The 25,233-nt window shown below is 41.8% G+C and overlaps 2 protein-coding genes across 2 annotated transcripts in view; one reads left to right on the forward strand and one right to left on the reverse strand.

The window, feature by feature from the left end:
• KIAA1549 (KIAA1549 ortholog) overlaps positions 1-14,737 on the forward strand; it is a 74,003-nt gene extending 59,266 nt beyond the window's left edge. The window contains exons 17-21 of the mRNA XM_031057017.1: positions 7-24; positions 1,575-1,627; positions 4,914-5,059; positions 6,873-7,027; positions 11,848-14,737. Coding sequence (XP_030912877.1) covers positions 7-24; positions 1,575-1,627; positions 4,914-5,059; positions 6,873-7,027; positions 11,848-12,102 — 627 coding nt within the window. The 3' untranslated portion in view covers positions 12,103-14,737. The remainder of the gene's footprint in view (positions 1-6; positions 25-1,574; positions 1,628-4,913; positions 5,060-6,872; positions 7,028-11,847) is intronic.
• An 8,492-nt stretch (positions 14,738-23,229) lies between these two features.
• TMEM213 (transmembrane protein 213) overlaps positions 23,230-25,233 on the reverse strand; it is a 3,277-nt gene continuing 1,273 nt past the window's right edge. Inside the window, exons 2-3 of the mRNA XM_005421096.1 lie at positions 24,149-24,202; positions 23,230-23,399 (exon numbers count right to left, since the gene is read on the reverse strand). Of these exons, the coding sequence (XP_005421153.1) occupies positions 23,230-23,399; positions 24,149-24,202 (224 nt within the window). The remainder of the gene's footprint in view (positions 23,400-24,148; positions 24,203-25,233) is intronic.

Here is a 25,233-nt window from a genome sequence, read left to right on the forward strand (position 1 = left end):
CCGGGGGCTGCGGCGGGACAGCCGGTGAGCAGCTGGGGCAGGGAGGGAGGGACTGCCTCGGGGCTGGCTGGGCTGTTGGAATAATCCAATACTAGTGGTATTATAATACCAATCTGGCCCTTGCTGCTTGACCAGAGGCGGCAGCTGTGGTGGTTTCACCTCAGATGCACCTTTGGCTAGCTGGATGTTGCAGCTGGGCGCTTGGGCCAAGACCAGGCATGCAGGAGCTCAGGTTTACTTCTGGCAGAGAAGCTTTAAGGCGAGGTGAAGGAAAGGAGTTGGTTCAGCTGGAGGATTTTGATCCAGAGCTTTATTCCTGGCCTACAGGCCTCTGAATGCAGCAACAGCTCCAACAGAACTCTCCGGACCACGTGTTTGCTGTTCCTTTTAACCCCAGGGAGAGGGGGAGGGAAGGGGCACAGGGGGCTACCAACCAGGTACAGGGGGGATGACTCAAGGGACAAATGACACCTGGATGGCCCTATGTCCTCCAGGGGCGAAAGGCGTCTTTTGAATTCTGCCAATCACTTGACGCCCTTCTGGAATGCCAGAATTGACCAACAGCACTCAGCAGGGGTCAGGGTGGGGGAAAGGAGAGGTGGCTGACACACCTAGGGAAGAAATCTACAGGGAGAAACCCGGGGTATTTGCGGCAAACCATGACATCACACCGCAACACTGGGCGGTAAATATCCCAAATGTTTATTTGGGATGCAGTTCTAAAGGCATCTCTGGGCAGGGAGTTGGCACCACTTGAGCCACGGCCGCTGCTGTTGTGCCCTTGCTGTCAGGGCTTAGCACAAACTAGAACATTCCTGGAACAAGGAGAATTCAGAAATGACTGTCACAAGATGGTGAACTTGCTTTCTGAGCTGTTTGGTTTCTTTTCCCTTTTCCCATCTCATTTCCTTCAGGATAATTTGATCATTTCAGTTCTTCTCAGTTAGGATCTTTCACAACTCAGTTTTGCTGTGTCTGAGAGTCAAACTTTTTTTTTTTTTTTTTTAGTTTGTGTGGTAGCTGCTATTTTGACAATGAAAAAAAGAATGTATTTGGCATAGGTCATATTTTTCGGCAAGATATCCAAAAGCTTTCATGAAGTGAGGGGTAGGGAAGCAGTGTTTCTGTGTATGATGTTTTTGTTTTGATGGAGCACTGAAACGCATGGATAATCCTGTAGGTCATCATAAGTTCTGATGAATCTGAGCCCTGTGGTCTCTCTGCTGCAGTCTGATGCTTTTTGAGGTCAAAAGAGATTTCCAAATGCCAAGCTTGGTTTTTTGCTAAGTAGATATTGGAGCAGGTCTTGGTCTTCTGCAAGTGAGAAAAAGTATTTCTGAAAGGTTTTTAAATTAAGACTCTGCTCGCACAGAAGAGACTGTAGCTGCTGTAGCAGTGATTCCCAGATCTTCTTGTGCTCCTTTGTTTGTAAAACTTAAATTCTTATGGCTGCCATCAAGTCCTACATACAGGCTTAGTGATCTCTGCCATTCATCATTTAAAAGGCTGACTGTGGAGTTCCCAAGGTATGAATTTTGATTTTAATTTGGTGGTTTTTTTCATTCTTCTGACAGAGATATATGGAATTTGGAATGACTCCGCCAGCAGCACCAGGTCTCCTACCGAGGTAGCTTTTTACTGATCAAATTATCATTTATTATTTTCCTTGCAATTACTTCAGATATCTTACTGGCACTGGTATATTATTATGCAAAGTACTGCATAAATGAGAAGTAACAGGAGTCCAGATCCAGTCTTTGTTATTTATTTATGGAGCATAAATGACATATGCATGCTGTATGGAATCCAAGCCTCTGTTTAAAAGAAATGTGTTTCTAGCCCCTCAGCTATAGCAAAATCCTTCCAATATTCAGTAAACCACTGAGTATGAACTTTTGGACAGCCTGAAACAGTTACTCAGATGCATGTAATTCTCCCAGTACTCGTGCTTTCATCTTGTTTCTGTATCCTCAGGGCAACACTCACTCACAACAGCTTTCATATGACTAACAGATTCATTCTATTTTTAACCAAGTTGAGAATAAATGACAGAGCACAGTGACCCTCACAGAGAAAGTCTGCCTTGCAGCCCTATTATTATAAAATCAGGGGAAGAACAAATTTTCCATCTTCTCCTGCCCTTGCCATGAGAGAATTGTGTAAAGGGGGGAAAACATTTGTCCAGGTGGTTGTTAATTTCACATTTGGTTTGTGTGTTTTAACCACATGTGAAGTTGGACTCTTGAGTCATGGTACTCACTGGGGTGAGACTTGCCTCACCCTCTCCAAGCTGCTGCAGCCAGGCTGGTCAAATGGTGGCCTTGTGCTGCTCTCTCATTACCTTCTTAGAGTTCCCCATGTGAGATGAAATCCCACAGCTATTCATGTCATTCATCAGACTTCCCCTGAAGTCTTCACTGCCTTGGAAATTTCATGATAAAATACCTGTGAAGAGCTTTCCTTTATTTATTGTTCTGCAATCTGATTTTGGGAAGACCAAGTAGAAAAGGAGGAGTTTCTAAGCATCTTGCATAGTTCTTGGCTGGAGGTGACAGTTTCAGTGTGAGTGGAGCATACATGAAATGGCACACAGCATGTACATATTCAGGGAAAATATAATAAATTAATCATGAAAGTGCTGTAGTCCATGTTAATACACCTGAGCAAGATAGTGTCTTCACAATGTATTTTTTGTTCAAAAGTTTATCATTCTTTGGCATGGGCAGCCTGAATTTATGTAAATCGCGAAAGTCCAAATGCTGGCTTTGCCAGTGTCAGCAGAGTAAGTTAACAATCTGCAAAGTCATTGATCTGAACAGAAAGAATTCCTCTAAGTTTTCATTAAAATAGAAAGCTTCCTAAAGCTTGGTCGCTAGAAAACAAGTTGTCATGGTTGTGCGGTAGGAGTTATTCTCAACATCTGAAGATAATGATAAACAATTTGGTAGAAGCAATGCACCAGCTAGAGGAAGGAAAAATAACCTGAGGTCAGTGTGATTCGGTGGCATGTATCAATGTCATAGTCCATTGGGTTAAATATCCAATGCATGGAATACTAGTTGGGTGAGCATACTGTTCTCTTCCCTGTAATAACACCATCAGCATCTTTAATGGGGTGGAACCAACCTGGGGAAAAAAATTAGATGTAAAAGACCTAGGTCACATAACAGCTAGGCAGTCATAAAGGCACAATGAACAGCTTTTGCCAGGAAATGGGTATTGAATCGTGCAACAGAGATAGATGTACTGAGCTAGAGTGGATTAGTGGTGTAAAATTGGTTCTTGGAGCAGTATCTCCTTACTCAAATGACTGGAGATAATTTTGGGGTTTTTTTGGATGTGCAAAAATTGAAAGCTGAGTTTCAGTCTGGAAATAGGAAGGAGCACTACAAAACCTGTATCATACAGATGCAGAGCTGTTTTCTGGTTTTATGCTCTTATGTTGATCTTTGACTTTATAGAGAAACTATAGGTATCTATTATAAAGAAGATTGAGAAGGTGAAGCCTTTTTAAATGTGAACTATTCAAGTGCAAACACATCATCAATAAAGAATTTACTTCCTGTCCTCTGAAAAATGGGCACAAAAAGAATACATTTGCAGTAATGTTGAGAAAATATTTTCTTTAGACAACATCAAAAAATTGCAGTAATTCATCAGCTTCAAAATTCCAGCTCAACACTGCAAGCATAAAGGCCCAGATGATCACATCCTTTATGATTACAGTGATTAACATAACAGAAGTGATGTTGTTAAACATTACCTACCCATTGAAGCATTTATTTTAACTAGTTTCTGTGGTTGGAAATAGTTTCCTCTGGATCTGCTGAGTGGACAGGTGGGGATTTTACATGAAGGAACTGGGAAAATTCTAAGACTTCCACAGAGGGATTGTTACAGCTTGAAGCCCTTTAACGTCCTCCATCTTGTAACGCTATATGCCAAATAGCTGGTACTTTTATTTACAATTATCTGTTTGTGCTTTATTAGGCAAGTTTTTATGTCAGCTTTCTTTGCTATCTGGCTGTCATATGAAGGTACATAGTTTTCCAAATAAAGCACAAATCAAGAATAGTCTAAACTAGATGCAGTCACAGGATTTTGCAGTAGAACAAAGGGTGTAAAATTGAGATCTTCAGGAATAGGATACACTGCAGACCGTAGCCTAGGAGGGCTAAGATGCCATTGGGGGGTAAAAGGCATGGAAAACTCATCCCTAGCCCTCACTTTGTGAAGTTCCATGTGCCTGAGCCTGGCTGCTTGTCTGACTTTGCTTCATTTACACAAATAGTGAAGTTGGATGGATTACAGCTTCTGTTGTTAACTTTTTTTAGCAAATATGTAACAGTGACTACCAGCACCACCCTGATTGATAGGAAATATTAATTTCAATACATATTGCATTTCTTCATATGTGCTAGTGCGTTGAGTAGTTTCACAAATCTTAACACAGTTTTGAAAAATTCCTGAAAAATAATCCGAATACTTAATGAAGTCACAGTAGTTCACAAAATACACATGTAATACAGCTTATGTTTTGGTTTAGACCAAAAGTGTGTGTCTAGAAACTCTTTGAGTAGAGTCTGCTTTGTTGCTGAGGTAAGCAGCTACATCACTACTAAAGTCTTACTTTTCTATTTTTTTTTCATTGATGATACTTTTTTCTCCCAAGGGGAAAACAAGATCTCAAGATCTGTCAGCTTTTTTCTCTGCATTGAGGAGACTGCCACATGTGAAAAATTTTACTTGTGTAAAATTTTGTTAAAACATCTTCTTCAGATGTAAATATTTTCCTCAACGCTGAAGGTTACAATTACAATAAAAGGCATAAAGAGCTACTGTGCAAGGCACAACTACGTTATTGTTGCTAATTAGGGATTTCACTTCTTTTAACCTTGCCTCCTTTTCCACAGGCAGAACTTTGGGCCAGGTTTCCTTCAGCCTGCAGAGTTGATGCATGGAGAGCAGCCACCCCCTGAGGTTCAGTACTCCTCCAGGGGGATGTACTCAGAGGAAATGCCGTCAGTGGCACGGCCACGGCCCGTTGGAAGCACTGCAGGTACACTTCACTGAAGTTAAATATGCAGGAAAATAACTGAGCCTTTCCTCTATCTGCTCCTATGCCAAGGTCACCACTAAGATGTCATTCTCCTTCAGCTGCTACATGTGATATGTGGTCCTTGTCCTCAATGCCAAAAAAAGGATGATCACAAAGTGAGGTTAACTTTACTTTTTGTAGGACCTTGCATTTCCTCTCTTTTAGTATCTTACAAGCACTGGTTATCACAAAGTGTATTTTCACAAAACCCCATTTCTAAGAATGGAAAATTACTTGTGTTAGAGATTACAATGTATGCTAACTTTCCATTTTGAACTAATTTTTGCATCCCAAATCAGCATGCTAAATAGCAAAATTTTTTAATACTTCTTTATGTCTGTGTTTCTTATTTCTCTTTGTAGAATTGTGTGCATTAAAGCAGTATCTCTTAGTTTTAGATTGAATTATCTATTTCTGCTGTTCCCCATGAAGTCACCTTCCCTGATCTGGTTGAGGTAATTTTGATAGCAGTCACCAATGCTGTCATGATGGTAACATCACATGGCAGCTAAGCAGCAAACAATTCTAAGAATAAAATGTTGTATTGCTATGTAAATGTTACAGTTAACTTTCTCCCAGGTAAATATTTTCTTCCTCGAAAAAGACTAGAAATATGATCATATACTTATATCAGAAGCCCAGTTTTGATAGTTGCTCTCATCTCCCTGTAAATGTTAAATGAATAAGAATAGTAGGAATGTCATAACTATTAAAGCTTAATGATGGCTATTTTATTCTCTAATTCACACTATTGTCTAAATGTTCATATGTATTCTGCTTTAAAGTTTGGAGGTACTTAATATATTTAGTTTCTGTCCCTCAGCATAATTACATGTAAATATCAAACTTCTCAAATATTGGGGAGTTTTGAGAGAAAATAGGGAAGTGATCAAACTGTCCATCACGTAAATCACACTGTTGTTTTTGTCTTTTCTTCCCCTTTTGTACATACACACACTTTTATGTATCTCTGGCTTAAATGTGTTCCATTTCTAATGAATACTGAAGTATTAATAGTAATTTAAGAATAAAAATGTAAATGACATTTCCCTGTGGGAGACAATTAATGAAGAAGGAAAGCTGGCATGTTGTTACGCATCTCTTGCAATTAATGGTGGCAGCTATCCTTGCATATGTTTGAAAGCAGTGGGAAGGAGAGAAGGGAAGGAAGAGGAGAAAGGAGGAGGTTGGCTTTCAGGCTGGAAGGAGATGCAGTGTGTTCTGGCCTTCTCTTAGTTAAGGACAGCATGGTTTAATTTTTAACCACAAAGCAAAGCTGAGAGAAGCACACTCTTACATAGCCGTGTGTTTTATTCTTCAGAGCCACGCAACAGGAGGCAGCCTGCAGAGTTAGGGTCTTGCCAGTGTGATGCAAATAAGGTGTGCCACAGGAGCAAATGTCCTCTCTTTGCTGCTGAGTAATTGGCATGAAAGCACTGCCAGAGCTTTCAGTAAGCACTGTTTGGAAAGGGCTGGCATGTTTTTGGAATGAGGAGTAGCCCAGGTCAGAGATGTGTGTATCTCAGCCTCTTCTTTCAGTGCAGTGCCATGAAATGCATCACACTCACATGAACTGCACAAAATGCACATAACTTTTCTGTCTTCATTCCACACTGACAGCCTTCTTTCTGCTGATTTTTATTAACTGCACAGAAACAGACCTCCATTTTCTTCTTGTCTCCTGCTTCCAACAAAGTTTTATGTTATCGTATGTCTGCCCTGCAAACTTGACTGTGTGTGAAGATGAAAAAAAAACCCAATATTTGCTTTTAAGGTTCTCAGATACAGCACCTCACTCAGGTGGGAATTGCTAGCAGGATCGGAGGTCAACCAGTGGAGCTCCCCTCAGGCAGAGCAGGGCATGGCCAGCCGGGGGGGCCAGGGTGGCCCCAGTATCGTGGAGAGGATGAATGTGCTAGGCGAGATGCAGTGAGTACTCTTACACATTTGCATAGTTTCCAAAGTAGTGATTTGTTTGGGTATTTTTTTCTTGCATTACTGTTTGGAACTTTTTTTTCCCCCCGGAATACTTTTAGTTGCTTCTCTGACATCCTTTGCTTTGCTCTTCAAACCCTTGTTAGCTCTTCTGACTTCTGCTTGCTGTTCTTTCACCTTTGCTTCTCCAAATGCTTTCTCTCATTTTACCCTAACCTTTTTTTTTCCTCGCTTGAGGCCTTCACCCATTAATTGCAGTTCATCCAGTTCTGCTTCTGAGCTCCAGCAGAGGTGGATACTGCTTTCCATTCCTTCTTTGAAATATGCCTCTGTATTTTGAGATCATTGTCATTAGAAAACATTGAATTAAATTGTCCCAGGTTGCCATCCTATTTTGTATGCACCAAGTTCTTTTATCTTCTGTATCAGCGCTAACAGCAGGAGTCAGGGCAGCAGAAAAAGGTACATACTTGCACATAACATTGGAGGTGTTTCTAAACAAGTTACTTTCCCAGCCTAAGTCAGCAGGAGGTGGTAAATGAACACATGCTCGTTTACCTTGTTGCCCACAGCCATGGTGATTTCATGTTCTTGGCAGCTGTGCTTCCAGAGGTTGACATTTCTGATTCAACCAGATGTGTGAGGTTGAAGATAGTATATGGCCTTGCCAGGAGAGAGACCCTTGGCTGCTGCCAGTCCCTCTTTGGTGCATTTGCATCCTGGAGCAGACTGACCTGCAACAGGTTTATTGCAGTACTCTTGAGAGTGACAACTTTATGCTTCTTATTTTGCTTCTTAGTTTAAACTCTTTTTCTGGCTTCTTCCTTGAGGAAAGAAAGAGGGATCTCCTCCTTTTGCATATTTAGGGCAGTGTGTGTTCACACTGCTTGATATTGCTTTGCGGTATTGCATAATCATGACTTAGCTTTGCAGAAGGGAAATGCAACAGGATGGGCTTATCTCTAGATTTTGGTGAAATTGAGCTGCCTCTACTCCAGATAAACTCAAGAGGAGCAGCATAAAGTTTTTGAGAACTGGGTATGCTGTTTAATACTATTCAAAAACTTCAGCTGTCAAAGCTGAAAGATCTGTTTCCCTAATTTAATGGGCATTCTGTGCTAGAAACTGTGGCATTTGAATGCAAGATCATAGTTTCAGTTTACATCTAAAAGAGCACTTGCATGAGAGATCTTAGTGTCTCAAGTTCTATTTTCAGAGACATCTCTGGGTTACCATTTATTGACCTTTCTTTGTCTCTTTTTTCTGAAAATGGCTTTTCTACATCTGTGGGTGTGTTCCTGTTCAGGTCATTGAAATCCAGGCTGTTTTTCTTTTGGTTCATCTCAGTTTAAAGATTTCCTCGACTTTGACAGAACTTTCTGCTCACTGATTGCTGCAGTTCATATGTTACTGCAATGTGATTTTTTTTTTCAGTTTGCTATTTAAAAACAGGCAAAAGGAGGAGATAATGAACTAAAACTTATTTGAATTTGGTGTCATGCAGTTGTAGGACAGCTCATGTATTGCCTGAACTTTCTTTTTCCTGTGAGCAATTTTTTTTTTGAAGGATTCTTCCCATTAAAAAAAACCAATAAAAAACCCCCAAACCAAACAAACAAAAAGTCATGGTCTTGTAGCTTTCTGTAGTTAAATAATTACCTTCACCATTTGGATTTTTCACTAGGACAGAGCTCTAAATTTGTCTTTCCTCGTTTTGGCAATGAGGCTTTACTTAATGATGGTCATGTTCCTTGTGGTGCATTATTCAACTGATCCTATGCAAACCTTGTCTTACTGTTCCCTCATTCTGAGCAAGTTTCTAAAATTAAACTCTGCATTTAGGAAGATTGAAATCTAGAGCATTCTTCTTGCACACAAACTGGAGAGGGACCTGCATTTGTCTTCCTGCAATAGCACTTTTCCTCACAGCATCCTCACCCCTTTATTTTTCCTGAACTCAATACCTGATTTTCTGCTGGAACATGACCTGTCACTTGTACCTCCCAGCCCAAAGCCAGTGTGCAGGGTACCATCAATTCACCTTAATTCTCCATCCAGAAGGCCCAGGGCACCCAGGAGAAGGACAACATTTCCTTAGCTGACACAAAATACAATCCTGAGCAAGTGCTCATTTGAGCAGCAGAACAAATGAAGCCTGGCTTCTTACAGACGGGCTCAGTGTCTTGCATATCTGAACCTCCCTTCACCACCTGGCATCACCTCCTACCCATCCACAGGCCCCTGGAGCTTTCCACTGTTCTCCCAAGCCTTCCTGACGGTTTCCAGTGTTTCCCCAAAGATATTCCTACCCTTTCACTCTTATTTTTCTACTCAGCTGCCCACTCTAGGGTCTCTAAAAAATCTCACCAAACTTATTGTCTCTCAAGTCCCCGAGAATCAGCCCTGTGAGATCCATGCTGGCTAAGACATCCAGCAGAGCACAACCTAACTTGACTTTTCTGCCACTCAGAAGCAGATTCAATGATAACAAATAAGCTTATAACAAATCAGATGATGTCTAATTAGCTACCTGGTTTTGTGAATTTTATGTATCTGTTCATACATTCATATACACAGAGGTATGTCTGGGTATATATTTATACATTTAGTTCAGTTGAAATTGGCCAGAGTTCAACAGGTATTAAATAGAGATTAACAAATTCACACTTTCATCTCATAAATCTTCATTCCTTAAGAAGGAAGATTCAATAAAGATATTTTTGTCAGTTGTTTCATACTGCTGTTAATTATCTAGAAGTTTTTAGATAAAAATGTATAGCTATTATACAGAACTATATATTTTTGCATATATAATGTTATATAACATATCTTTGTGTGTTTCTGTTAGTAAAGAAATTTTTAAAAAACAGCAAAAATTATTTCAGATTTTTGCTCCTGTTATTTTGCTGTTGTAGGTTATAGAGGTTAGGTTTCAATGTGGTATTGAAATTTTACAGGTCTATTTAATCCTGATGCTATATGTGAAATCACAGAAACACACCCTTTTCTTTTTCTGAGATATTTAAGAAAACCTTGAAAAACTTAGTGTAAAAAACAGCCACTGTGGTGATCAGACTACCTAACTTCCCTTAAGAAACCATTCTTATGGTGGTGATTTAGTGCAGTGTGAGATAGGAGCTGAATCACATAGTGCATTTTAATGTGAAGGTAACCTGAACATAATTTAGGTTGCTGTTAAGATTCATGTGTCAAGGAGTGTTTCCTTTTAATATTTTTTTAATGTCATATCTTCCCTATAAACCCACAGAGTACTTGTCAGGTTTGCCAACTCTAGGCTGCTTGTATGAATTAGTTTCAGGTTTCGCTGCCAAATGAATAATTCTGAACAATCAGGAGACCCATTCATTCCTTTCTGATACTGAAATCACCTCTCTTGTATAAGAAATAAGACAGGATGTTACTTGGAAAACCTTTACCTATCATTCTTCTATTAAAGCCTCTTTTCCTCTTAATCTGTCTCCCAGAATTAACAGTATAAAGGAGGACTGTGTACGTGAGCTGCACAAGAGACTCAGAATCTATAAATAATTCTACTTTATACAAAATGGCTTAAATTTTATTCATTTGTATTATGAGAGATGTTAAGGAACTTGCTCCCATGCATTTTTGTGTTCCCTGCTCACTGCTGCCACTGTCACTGCAGGTCCCCCGTATCCTTCCCAAGCTCTGCTTTGTAATGTCTTCCTTCCCCTCCCCCTCGCTCCCAAATCCTCTTCTAGCTGACCTTGCTGTCCTTTCTTCCCCCATCAGGCTGCTCTCTCTGCTACTCCTTAAGGCTTGTTCCCAGACCAAGGTAGTGCTCACAGACTTGTGGTGGCTGTGCTCTGAGCCTGATGCTCCCCCTGCAAGGGGATCACCTTGCTTTGCTCCCACCTGTGCCTTCCAGTCCTCTGTCTCCTGTTTTCTTCAGGCTGTCTCCCAGCCTTCAGCAATTCGAGGCAAGAGGAAACACTTGCTTCAGGGTTGTCAGCTGGAGTCTGGATTTTCAAAATGTGCCTTGTTTGTGTCTGTACTGAGAGTCGCTGCAGTCGCCCGGTGTACTGTAAATCCGTGCTTTGCTTTAGTGTAAGCAGATTGTCTTGCAGAAGGACAAGCCATAAACTCAGGCTTCTGTTCTCTGTCTCTCTTGTTTTGTTAGAAAATGTACATTACTGAACAAAGGCAGAATTAACCCCTCCCTGCCCTGAAACAATGATTGTCCCTAAGCTGGGATAGTGTTTGTCAGATATTGAGTATGTAAAAATCTAATCTTTCAAATCCTAGTAGTTTTCTTCTGCTGCTTCTTCTGTTGACTGTTTTCCTGGGCACTGGTCAGTCACAGGGTCCTCAAACATGTACAGTCTGAACAGGCAAAGCAGGCAGGAAAAGGGAAGGTGGAAATAGTAGTATCTCTGCTTATAAATAGTATGGAAAAATGACAGCCAGGGAAAAAAGTGATTTGCCTGCTGTCTTTTAGGAAGGTGATGGAAGTGGATGGTAAGAGAAGCCAGTTCTGTTGATTTCAAGTCCTGTGGGGTTTCTCCCCATCTCCTTCCATTTCAGTTCCTAAAAATACCGTAGATTGGAAAGGGGGGGGTCGCTGAACTTGAGGCAGTCCAACAATTTTGTGTAAACTTGTTGTTTTGTGCTCCATAAGAGACATCACTCATTCATGTAACAGAAGAGCCGTTGCAGCAGATATAAGCATCTCCATGTTGTTTTCCCCCCTGTTCTTTGCCTTTTTGCTTTCTTGTCTCTTCTGGGATAATCACATTTATTCAGAAAACACAATAATGGTTTCTCCCTTTTTCCAGACGCATATGCATGGACACCAAGAATATTCCTCCTCACCAGTATTCCAGATGCAGAGGACTTCAGCCAGGCAGCCCTCAGCACCTCCTGCTCAGCTTCCACACAACAGCCTTCAGGGCCAGGGCCTTTGCTACACCACCAGTTCCACTGAGGACCTCCAGCCAGGTCACTCATCAGCCTCTCTTATCAAAGCAATTCGAGAAGAACTTCTGCGGCTCTCTCAGAAACAGACAACAGTGCAGAACTTCCATAGTTGATTTAGCATTCCCTTGCAAATCTGCCAGGTATCTGCTTCCTATGGAAGCAAAGACTCAGAGGAAATCAGCAATGTTGTTCTCACAAAGGAAGGAACTTCCACAGCTCTGTTGACAGCACTCTGGAAAAATCAAAAAAGGCAACAAAATGAGAATCGTAAGGAGAGATGGGGGACAAACAGGGTAAATCATCAGTGTCATCACAAGTAATGTTAATTAATCTGCTAATATTACGGTGCTCCTCTTCTCTCCTTACCCTCATTCAGGCTAATACATAAATAAAACAGTAGGTCAAGAACTCAGTACTCCAGCAACAACAACAAAAAAAAAAAGACAGGAACTGTCTCCAAGAATGATAGACTCCTTTTTCTAAGGAAGTAGGTGAAGTTTTTAATGAACTGAGATGACATTTTGCAAGAGATTACAAGTATTCTTATCTCTCCAGTGCTTATGGGGAACTGGTTTGTGTTGCTGTTCTGCAGGATTGCAAACTGTATCAGCTTAAGGGTCTTGAAGGTCCAATCTCACATAGGAATCACTTTGGTTGTCAGGAACAATGGGACTGCTTAGGAAAAAAGTCTTTATGAGTTACTTGTGTTAAACTGGAACAATAATTGTTACAGCTCTGTGGTTCTGAATGGAGCTACCCTCTGCACTCTTCCTTGTTTTCCTTCTGGTGCTGAAGCTTCAAGTGTTCCTTCATCTTCAATGTTTGCAAAGTGAAACATTGGCCTTGTATAATTAAGAAAATATTTGTAGGCTCATTCAGGCTGGAAAAAGAAAGCAAAGCATCCAAACAGAAAGGGCTTGGTATCTAATTTGTTTAAAAATTACTGAAAACTGGAAGGGGAATACTTAGCCACAGTTGAATTTGGGGAAATGTGTGTGTATATCTTTAAAAAAACATGTTTGCATACTAAATGCTCTTGCAAGACCAGCGATAAACTATTGCCACTCTGTAGTTTGCTTTGTGGACAGAAACCAATCCAGCCTGACTGGTACAGGGTCACCAGCATTATGTTATAAATTGATGTCCTAAATCATTGCTTATGTTTGGATCTGAATAATTTTAGTGGAAGTCAGTGACAGTTTAGAGCATTAACATAGGCTTAGATTTGCAGTTTTGAGACAGTTTCTATATTTATACTTGTTTCCACTGTCCCTTTGGACAAAGGGTAAGCATTATCCCCATGGTAAAAATGGTACGTGCCATGGAACTGTTTTGTCGCTGTTTTTTTCAGAGTTTTTATTTAAAATTAGCTACGAATTTACTAATATTGGCCATTGCATAACTGTACCTGACATAATACACACGGACATTTTGCTTAAGTCACGATTGGTTGAAGTGTTTTCATTTTCAGCTCAGAGTGGACTAAAGCTACTAAACTGGCACAGGGATGGAGGGCAGGCTCAGTGTTGGTGAGGAGGCTCAGGAGCCCTGCCCGAGGGCAATGGACAGCAGGAGAATTAGGTGCTGCAGTGTTTCAAACACGAGCAGATGGCGGTGCTCAGGGGTCTGAGGAGCAGAGATCTGCCAGAGAGAGCACTGGGCAGCCAGGCAGGGGCTGCATTTGCCTCATTTACTGGGGTAGAAATGGCAGTGGGGAAGTACAGGTGCCATAACACCGGTGTATGTGGTGGTCCTTGGCTGCCACATCTGCTCCTGGCTCCAGTGCATGGTTCAGTAAGAAAAACAGGACTAAGATTGAAATGAAAACAGCTGGGAGGACGTGGTGGAAGAAGTCCATACCTTATTCATGTCCTCCACACCTTGTTCATGAAGTATGTCCATCCTACTTGCGGCCGAAACCAAAACCTCCATTGCTCGCTGATGTGGAAAAAAAGGTGGTATGTTTCCCTCTTTTCTAGGAAGCTCTGATATTTTTCTGTTTACCTATGGTCATCAAAATGCTGTATGAAACTGTTTTGAAGGACTCAGAGTAATGAAGCAGTGTAAATTAATTTCCAGTTGCCTGGCCTATGTGTAAAGCCCTCATGGGCACTGGTTGAGGTTTGAAAGGAATCAGAACACCAGCACAGTTGTAACAGCAGTACCAACAGGTCACTATGATTTGAATTTTTTAAGTTTTTTGTGTGATAACTCTAGGATAAAAATAAACATTTGTTTTCTGCCAACTTTGTAAACATGAATGTTGCCAATACTTCTGCAAAATGCCAGGTTTTGAAGAATGAAGAGTGTATCAGGCAGTGTTCATTTGGTCGTTTTGACAGCACTGAAGACTGACTGTTGCTAAGTGTTCCCATTAAAACCATCTCTTTTGGACCCCACATCCTTCTCCAGTTTAATTCTGTAGTGAGCTAAGAGACCGATGCTTATAAAAATATTAGCACATTACTGTGACTTCATTTCAAGAAAATGTGGTCTTCTAGGAGGTAAATTAATTTTGCTGGTTCCAGCTATTTAAGAACAATATGTTCTCTGTGAAATTAGGGCTTTGAAATTTAGAGGTACTTAAGCCACTTCTTATTCATTTTTTTTGCTAGTGATGGTGATGATGCTATTGTGAAATTCCATCTTTTTATATATGGATGTGTATCATTTCTCTTTTCAGTCCCTAATCTTATGAAGAACGCAGGACAAATACATATTTGTAAATAAAAGAGGCTTTCTGATGAAGAAAACTCTCTTTAAAACTTTCAACAGGATAGTAAAATATAAGAAAGCTGTGTTTGGAAGTTATGTTCTCAGATTGGCTGGAGACCTGATCCAGTGTCCAAAAAATTGGTATGGCCTAGTCTGTATCTTCATATAGGAAGAAAAGTAACATCAGTTACCAGCCACCAGTTCCACAAACAGCCTTAACAAGGGAGACCCACTCTTTTTGCAGCTACAGGAAAAGCTGTTTTTTCATGTGCTACAAAAGGATTCAGTGGAATGCATGTGCCAGAATGTTTCCAGTTGGAAATTCTGGGGGGAGAAAATCTGCAAGTTTCTGCATCCCTTTGTGCTTGAGTTCTTTTGCCAGTTGTTTTTTGGTTTTTTGGTTTTTTTTTATTGCCCTATTAAAAGGCAGGAGGGGGAAACCAAACAAACCATTTTTTCCCTGAAACTTAAAGTATCTGATATTTAAGTATCTGCTAATGAATCTCCTGGTTTCTGTAAACATCAATCAGATGAAAAGTTGGTACAGGCACAGAAAGCTGTTACCAACTGTTGCATCCATTTCCATGACTAAACCATCTGGTTCATGGAATCCTTGGGCTCTTCCCTTTCTTCACAATTTTCCTTGACATTTGTGTTTAGTCTCTGTTTAGTTTGGCACATAGAAGAACTTGGCGAGTTGAGAGCTACATAATTTAGCATGCTTGGTTTCCTTTTCATGGCCAGAGCGTTGACCTCCAGCCTGCTTCTTAGCTCCAAAATTTTTGGAGCTGAGTGAAATGTTACAGTTATTTTTCATGCACTCGGTGTGGAATGTGGGGCATGCTTCAGTGCTATAAAATATTCTCCACCAGGATGTGACACGTGGTCCTGCCTGTGGCTGTGGGCTTTTGACTCAGGGGAGAAAACCTTGCTTTTAGGAGGAACAAAATGGGCTGGAAATGTTAAAAATGGCCACTCTGAAGGAGGAAGTGGAATTTTAGTGACCCTTGGCAATGTGCTGTACTTGCAGTGGTTTGGATCAGGCTTCTTTCAGTGGCTGGGGAGCAGCAGTCAGTGTCAGCCAAGGTCTGTGTGTGTCACCCTGCACCAGGAGGCTGCTGTGGTGCTGGCTGCCCCAGTATGGTGCACATTTATGGACACAGGTAAGTAACAGAGTGATCACCCAAAAGTGCACGTTACTACCCAGCCAGTGCCTCTAAACTGCACCATGAACAGCAGGGTTATGGCATTATCTTAGAAAGAGGCTGTGTACAGCAGTCATAACTCCCCAAGAACCACAACAGCTCATGCTGCTGTTTTTAACTCATGGCTTGAAAACATATTTGGTGGATTACATGAGGAAGCTGGGTGTATATTCAAGCCCAAGGGAAGTCACCAATTGTGTGATGTGGGTGAAAGTAGGCAGATGAACTCACTTTTCTAATTTTGCCCTCACTACATTCCCCATTTCTCCAGCTATCATAGTTTTTAGCTCAAGGAAGAAATGTGCATTTTCTGTTGTGTGCCTTAACTAGCAGTTCCTTGTAAACAGGTGCCAGTCCTTGAAAGTTCCCTATTTTGGCCCAGAGCTTTGAGGTGGCAGGATGAAGAACATCTGTGCCTTTGAGGTGGGGGCATATTGTGGGCCATATTTTTGCAGATGCAAAGAAATAAATGGATTTTTTTTTAATAGCACCAGTTTGGTGTGTTCTGAATATGGGCAGAAAGCTGTAAATTGATTAAAAAGGAAAAGGATGACATCTGATTGTCAGAAGGCAGAGGGCACCAGTGAGGTCTCCAGGACCACCTGTGACAATGCTCTGTAAAGAAAGATGAAATCTTAGGGTTTCCCCCTTGTCCCACTCAAGCAGAGTCCATGACAGGCCCTCTTTGCAGCTCTTCACCACTTGCAGCGCTGGTTTGTATGGCTGAGGAACATCTTTCCTCAGTGAGACTCCCAAAAGCAGTTCACCATGGCTGTGGAGTTTCTCCAGGACTGTTTAGATGTGCCTAGAGACAAGCAGCAGCTTTGAATCGCTTAAATGTGGAAATCAAAATCCAGTTCCCTTTTGTGGTATGTTTTTCTCTGTCTGTTAGATTTTATTTAGAAATGGAGCAGACAGGATGGGGATGTGTTCTGCTGTCACCAGTAGACATGGCTCAGCCTGTGGCATAGGATTGGCAGGTCAGATCCAAACTTTGCTCTGCATGCTGCCCCTGGCTGCACCTGCATGACTTCCACTGAAAACCATGTAGCCACATGAATGCTTTGGAAGAATTCATCCTGCAGTTTCTTTAGTGCAGTTTGGGATGCTCTTGGCAAGATGTTCTAGCTTTGCTGTACAAGTTCCAGGGTGAGTTTGCTCACACAGTGTAAGAAACTTGAGAAGCAACAATCCTGTGGGGTTGCACTGCCTTTTCAAAGAGACTTTTCTGGAGTGGAGCTGCAGTTCCATGAATCCCACTGATGACTAATAGATTAAGAAATTACATTAGTATTAGGAAAATAGGCATTTCTTTGCACTTCGTAGTTTGTAGAGATGGAATGTTTTGTCTTGATTTTGTGTTACTTTTTCTTGGTACCTTTTACACATAAAATAATTTTTTCCTTTGTAATGGCCACTCATATTTAGTTTTGAGTAGTTCTTACTCCATAACTGGAAGTCTGTGTTTAGGCTGTTGCATCCAAACTGGAATAAAATATTGGCACATTTGAACAAATGCTCTGAAGAATCTTTTGAAACAAATGCAAAACCTCCTTGGATCCCTGACATGGTGGTTTTTGGGTTCCCTTGCAGAAATCCTCTTATTGCCACGTGTAGAGCAAGTGAAATAAAATGAGAACTAAAGAGTTGAAAGATGAAAATTACTGGTTTGCACTTCCATATATATTCAAATGCACATACTTCTTAAGAGCTCTGTAGTGTTCCCCAGAAGACTTCTCAAATATTTCCATCCCAATGCTTCTTGGAAGTTGGTTTCCTGATCCAGGCTGTTGGAAGGATTTATTGCTGTGCATGATTTAAAAGCAGTAGCTGCATGTTGTTTGTGTTTCAGGAGCAATTTTTTGGTATTGAAGGAGAATTAATGCTGTGTTATATTGGGCAATGCACAGCTCTCTTTTGGTCCTAAAACACAGATCTGAAAGAAACTTGACTAAAGAAAAAAATTAAAAATAATGTAATGATGAAAAAGCAGAAAGCTTTTAAGGAACTTAAGGAAATAAGTTCCTTATTCCTAAAAAGAAAGCTTTTAAGGACTTAAGGAAATAGGAGAAAGGGTTGTGGATTTGCCACTGTCAGTAGTAATTCAGCATAGTCACCAAATATGAAATAGTTCAGTGCAGTACAGGTGATCTGAGCATCCACAAACTTCTGGACTGATTGCTGGATTTGTGTCCATGCAGTCCTGGATAAAAGGGTTTCAGGAAAGTTGCTTTGTGTTTTGCATGGAACACTCCCAGTCAAGCATTTCCATGGATGATTTTGATCCTGACAATTATTTCTGTCTTTGGGGTTGATGGTGGCACAGGAATCTCCTGTCTGTAAGATCTGTAATGCACAGCCATGTACTCGCATTACTGCTGCATCCTCCTGCACTTCACTGCTGTGTGGAAGAAAATTTGCTGGGGTGCTGGAAACGATGCTCTTGTTTTTGCAGAGTAGAACTGCAGTGAAATTACAAGAAGATTTTTGTCACTTCCAGCAGACAGCATCACTGACACAACATTGCTTACAATAATCCAGCTCTGCCAGGGAAAGTGCAACTGAAAGAGCACTCAGCACTAGTGCCAGTGGGCATTATTTATCTTCTCAAGGTGGAGCTGACCTCTCTTAGCTAATGTTGTCATGTCTGTATAGGATGTTAGTATTGCTCAGTCAAAGCATGGAGCTTTCTTCATGTATTTGAGCCCAGAGGGTTGCCACATTAAAACTTGCATATTTTTGAACTGATCTGACTTATGTACACAGTGTGTTGAAATGCCATGAAGGGGGAACAGTCTAGTAGAGGTGGAGCTTTGCAGGTGTCTCCCTTCTCCCATTTAGACAAAGCTGTGGAAAACCTGAAGAAGTACTCTAATTTTTGCTCCAGAAGTCACGCTGTCAAGGTCATATTGTCAAACTGGACAGGAAAAGTCACAAGTCTCTTAGAGCTGGGTTTTTCCAAGCAGTTTGCAGACTTGGCAGACAATCCTGCATTGTTTATGTTCTGGATGGTTATTGCAAACTAGGAGTTGGAGATTAGCTCATTGAACATGTTTGATTCTAGGATAGAAACCTGCAGTGAGCTTTGGATTCCACAGCAGATACTGGTGCCACAGATGCCACAAAATAAGCAGAACCTGGAGTGTAAGGATAAGAGAGGTTGGTTGCTCCCCAAGAATGCCTGTATTCCATTCCTTGGCAGTAACTAATGACAGTAAGTTTTTGAAATCCTAGATTTTGTAATGACTTTATCAAAATTCCTACAGAGTCCCAGCACAGAGCACCTTTTCTTATGAATTTAACCTCTGTCTTGTCTGTGTGTTTCATGTGAGTAGGGAGCCCGGATGCTTGCCAGTTTTCATTCCTCTGGTGATTTGGCAAAGTGTAATCATTGTAAAGTGCAATTGCTTAATATGTATCTCATTCTCTAAAACCCCAAGGATCAAGGCAGTGAGTAATGTGACTCATTACCAAAGCAGTGGTATCTGAAAGGATGAAGAGTCATGCATCAAGTACCAATCCATTTAGGCTCAAATTCAGAATTGTTTAAAAATCACTAGTTGGATGTGATTGATATTATCTCCAGTCAAATTAAAGCAGTTACCTGCAATGCTGTGCTGCTGCTTTTCTCCTTTGTTATTGAAAGTGCTGTTCTGTTACATGTCCCCAGTGCTCTGTTTGTCTGTCTGAAAGACTTGCAGACCAGCAGCTTTCCCAGGTGCCATCTGCATCTCCCTTCACTTTTCAGGCACTGCTTATCATCATGCCTGAGAGTCAGAAACTCGGTGCAGAAAATAGGAAGAACTCTGCTGATGTGCTCAGCAGTGCTGTGGTTCAAATTTCTGAATTTTAGTCACACTTGTTTTTGTTCCCCCAGCCATCCAGGTTTTAACAATTTTCTTGGTTTTCTTTGTAAGAGCTGGAAAAGATTTTTTTTTTCTCCATCTCATTCCAGTGAGGAACTTTTTGGTCCTGGACAGACAATAACTATGAATGACTGGAGCATTAACATTTCCATCATCATCATCATCTGGAGCTATCACCTTACTTTGTATGTGTTTGGAGATGTGCAAGTGCCTATACCAGCTTAGTGCCATGAGGTTGTGTGTAGCAGTCTGAGGGGGCACAATGTTTAAAACAAAAAGGATTTATGCATGCTGATAAATCAGTGGTTATGCTTTGCCTCCAAGACTCCCTGTGGGAATAAAAATGACAGTAAATTCCTGAATTAAAGTGAAAAAAACCCAAAGAACAAAACAAAGCATGTGCTGGATGTTTGTGTAGCTCCCTTGAAGTCAGCAGGGGTTGGACATCATTGCACTGGTTGGGATCTACAATTAGAGGTATTAAATTGTGAGTGATAATAAGAGCATGAAATAATAGACAATAAATGTGAACATCAGTCTGCAGCTCTGCTCATGGACCACTTTTATAAGGCATTGTACTATACAGTCATGTATATTTAATTTGTGCTTTTGTATGTTTAATTTGTGCATCAAAACCAGACCACAACCTTCAACTGTGACTCAGTTGCTCTTAAATGAGGGTTATAACCCACAACCACTGCTCCTGTGTGTTCCCTGGATAAAATTATTCCAGGAAATGTAACAGCAGACTACAGATCATCTTTACATTTTAAAAATCAGGTATGTATAATCCATTTCTGCCTACTAATTTCTGTCTTTATATCAATTTCTCAAGTCTTTCAGATGCAAATTTTTAGTTCAGTGCTTTCTGTAACTGGACAAGCACTGACAACACCATTAGGGCTTTTCTCCTCCTTTTGCAAAGTGAGTTGTTTTGCACTGTACTTGTGATTGCCCTTAGGATCAGTACAGCACATAGTGTGTACCTCAGAGAGTCCCTTTAAAATAGTGCTTTGGGGGTTTGCCCTGTATTGTGTAGAAACAGATAAGATGGAGCCTGTGGAACGCTGCCACCTTGTTTAGGGATCCCAGACACACCTGGGAACAGCAGGGCCTTCATGAGATTCATTACAGCACTGAGTCTAAGTGGCTCCATCAAATGACTTGAAGAGAAGCAGCTGCAGATCAAACCTGACAATGTCAGATGTCAGAGTAGGTGATGCAGGAAGAAACAGCCCTGTCACATCAGATCAGAGCTTTACAGGTCACTGGTCCAGAAAAAGTACACATTTCACAGCAGAAATTTTCTGTGAGGTGTACTACATTTTTACTCCTGATTTTGTGGAGACTTGGGTTTCACCTCTGAACACAGGCACACAAAATCCTTGAGGGCACTACATTATGACAAAATATGGGTTTTTTTCCTTCCTCCCCCCCACCATTTGGTTGAGCTGGGAATCCTCAAAGGAAATTCTAAGAAGCAAAACCTGAAGTTTAAGACCACTACAACCCTTGAAGGTATCTGCACTATTTTGGAGAGTGTGAAGAATGAACAAGCTGTGCTTCTACAGGCAGACTTTAGGGAGCCCCACAGTTGCCCAGTTGTTGTGCAGCTCTTTGTGGCTGTTGCTCTCGTAGGACGTCTAGAGCTTGCATCACGTGCTGAAAACTCAAAGACATGCAAAACATGTCTTTGAAATATGAAACATATCCCCTCAAAGATGAAGAGCAGTGCCATATCCAGCAGGCACTTCTGTGTTCCCAACTCAGAGAAAAACGCCTGTAAGGAGGGGTCTGCAGAAGGTAGACATGAAGGCAGTAGGTGGAGATTTTTTCACAGTATCTTTCACATTGTTTTCTGTTATTAAAACTAATATGACAGGAAAAAATTATGTATGTAGGTAGAAGACTTGTAGTACATGAGTGATTGCAATGGTTTAACTGTCAACTCAGTGTCTACATTTTGGTGTTGACTGAGAGCTCTTTGTTTCTGTAAGTTTGTACATAAATGAGAGGGGTTTGTTGTTTTGCTTGGTTGCTTGGGGTTTTGTGGAAAGAAGTTGAGTGTCTCCAACACTGAGATTTGTTGTGTGAAAATTATTTTTGTTTTAATTGCTGTATATTGAAATGTTGAGAATTGAGGCCTTCCCCTTCAAAACTTACTTTCCTGACATGAGCATCTCTGTTCAGCGTTTCACTCTGAAAGAATTTTTGTCTGAAGTGATAATAGTGATAGGGAAGGATGTATTTTCTTTTCCTCAGTGTCTAATTTGCCCCTGTTCCTCTTGATGGGGGCTAGTTGATAAGGGACAGCTGCCCATCACTTTGAAGTGACCAAATTGCCCTGATTGAAGTGTTAATTGTGCCAGAATCAGTAGGAGGAGTCTTAAACTGATTTCTGTCATTTCTCACTCATGAAAATACATACTGATGAGCTGATGGGAGAGTATCATTATTTCTAGCAGATAAAGATCTCCAGTGGTGTTTTTTAGATTTAAAAGTAATTTTTTTATGTTTAATTTCAGTTGATTTCTAGCAGGTTTGCTAACTTTGTGTAGGTATAGGTAGGTTTAATGCTGATTTATTGAGATAGAAATAAAAGTGGTGCAACTGCACCAAATCAGAGTTTGACTGCAGTGAGGCAAACCCTCCTGCATGAATACATCTTCTGAGATTCCTGTTTTTAACAATTTCTAAGCTTTATCCATATAAACCATTCAGTGAGAGTCTTTCAATCAATAAAAGTGTTTATTATCATCTTGGATAAATAGGAACAGTTTTGTGCATGAATTGGATGTGCAGGTTTAAACCTGCTTTCCACAGTTCAGGCGGGTGAAAGCTGAATAAATACAACCAACATTCAATTCCTGCAACACAAGTTCCCATCTAAATGGCTCTGGAAAAATTAGTTTTATTTTCAAACCAGCCCAAACAATCCCTAAGTTTCCATAAGTCTTCCCATGTATCAGTTAATAGACTTTTAAATATCACAGGTTAGTGAGTGAAAAGGACTCGGTAAAGTCAATTAATTACTTCCCATTACTGATGTAACCTGGCCTATAGCTTAGTAATGGCTCTGGTAATGTTACTGCTCCAGGAAATAGCTTTATTTGCCCACTTTCTGTGTCAAACCCAAAGGCAATGTGCTATAGGCTGGTCACTGCTCCCTCAGCCTCTCCTCTTGCTGCTGTGCTCACAGCAAGCACGAGAGGGCTCCGGGACAAGTGGGGGTTTTGTACTGTGGCAGGTACGTGGTGGCTTACAGGGACTTGCCTGCTCCACACCTTGGCTGGCAGCTCCAGCCTGCCAGAGAGGATGAAGCCTCAGCAGCTGCCCTGCCTGGATCTGGCCTTTTTTGGATGGAGGTGTTTTCCCTTTCCCTTTTGTTTCTTAGTAAATGTTTGAAATGCTCTGTCACTCTGCCCAGTGCTGCCACTTGCTGGCTTGCTCTGCTTCAGGCCACCAAGTATTTGGGTTCATCAGGCCTGAGCTTCATGATCTTGTCCATGCAGAGCAGGATGAGGGTGAGGAACCAGAGGCTCCAGCCGACGGCCGCTGCGATCCACCCGTAGCCATCCATGCCCGAGGGGCAGCACGTGGCTGCCTGCGTGCAGAAGTTCACATCTGGGGGAGGAGAGGTGAAGTGAGCTCACAGGAGGCCATGTACACGAGAGGCTTCCTTCACTAGAGAGGGCAGATGGCTTCTGCCCTATCGCTCTGCCTTGGCACCTTTCCTCTAAGCCTGGCTCTTAAGCTGGTGGACGACTCTGGAGTAGTGCTGGGGCTGGCTGTCGATACCTGGGTGTAATTAGCACTGACCCCATGATGCAGAAGGCTGAACCATTGCTTTATTCCTCTATACTCTATTAATACTATAGTCTTAAGAAACCCATAACCCCTTCTAGCCTGTCTGATACAGCTTTGACCTCACTGGTCAAGCAACTAAAACACCACCACCACCCTTTGGTAAACAAATCTCCATAACATATTCCACATTTGCCTAGCAACAGTGGAGATAAGAATTGTTTTAATTCTTTCTCTGAGCTTTCTCACAGCCTTCCCCAGGGAAAAAATGCCTGGGAAGGCCTGTCCCTGCTCTCTGTGGCCAGGTAGGGCAAGGGAAAGGGGCCTTCTTGGGAACCCATATAATGTCTGCAGGGAAATTTAGGACACAAATTGGCTATCAATTAATCTGTCTCAATGTACCTAAGATATCACACCATGACAGTGGAGGTGTCTAGAAATGCATCCTAGAGGTTGACCCACAATGGAAGATTTGAGAAGAGATAAATCCCTTTCCAGGACAGCCTCTCAGTCACTGTGCACACTCATCACCCAACTTTAACAGGTAGTAATTATTTATGAAGACTTACTAAGACATGATGGTTCATACTCAGTTGTTGAAACATTGGAGATGTCTTCAGCTGCTGCCAGAAGGAAAGCACAGGACAAAAGGTAAGTTGGGTTAGAAAAGTGATGTTGGGCATCAAGCAGGAAAATCTGAAAGCCATTGACCTTGTAGAGGTCTGTAGGGTGGAAACAACTTGAAGAAAGTAAGTTCCTGTCCTTAAACATTGCTGCATTAGGATATGCTTCCTTATCCCACCACTTTTAACCCCAGCTCCAGAGACTTGCTCTAGCAGCATCCCTCAGGAGCAGGTGAATCTCTGCACCTCTGCCTTGCTGTGACCCTGGCCGAGCCATTCCCTGGGAGCTCACATTAACCACGGTCCTTGCCCAGGCTGCAGGGGCAGAATGAGCAAGCATGGAAACAGGAGACACCATTCAGTGGCATGGAGAGATCCATGGCCCCCAGGCTGTACCTGGGCCTCCTTTTGCCCTTGGAAAAATCCCAGGGTGCACAGGAGTGTGGCAGAGCCAAGGGCTGAGCCACCTTTGGGGAGCCTCAGCAGGTCCATCAAGGCCCCAGTGGGGAGCTTTGGCTTTGCTGCAGGTCAGATCATCTGAGACTGCTCTGGCTGGACTCTGGTTCATACCAGCACGGTAACCAGCTCAGGGTGGTAAATACAACATCCAGAAATAAGTCATGAGGGAGAGGCCTGGAGCTTTGAGGAGGGTTCTGCCTCTTTATCCTGCTTCCTACCCAGAATCAGCACACACACACACACTGACACAACTCTGTAGCTGGTGTCCAGCTCTCCAAATCTGCTCATGGTGTCACAGGCCAAACCCTCCTTAGTCCTCCTAATACTGCCTGCCCCTGCAGCACTGCAGGATCAAACCAGGACAGCTGCAGGATGCCTGCAGGGATAAATACGCAAGCTGCACTGGTCCCTGTGCATCTGCCCTGCTACAGAAGGAAGGGGATCAGAGAAACACCTCTTCCTGTGAGCAGCACAGTTCAAGTTCAGCCAGGTAGAGGATCTCCTGCACAGGCAGATGAAAAGTGGCCTAGGGAGGCTCCAGCAGTGAGGATTCATGCTGCATGGAGAAGGCC

The sequence above is a fragment of the Geospiza fortis genome, unplaced genomic scaffold, assembly GCF_000277835.1.
Source record: "Geospiza fortis unplaced genomic scaffold, GeoFor_1.0 scaffold10, whole genome shotgun sequence".
Lineage (NCBI taxonomy): Eukaryota > Metazoa > Chordata > Aves > Passeriformes > Thraupidae > Geospiza > Geospiza fortis.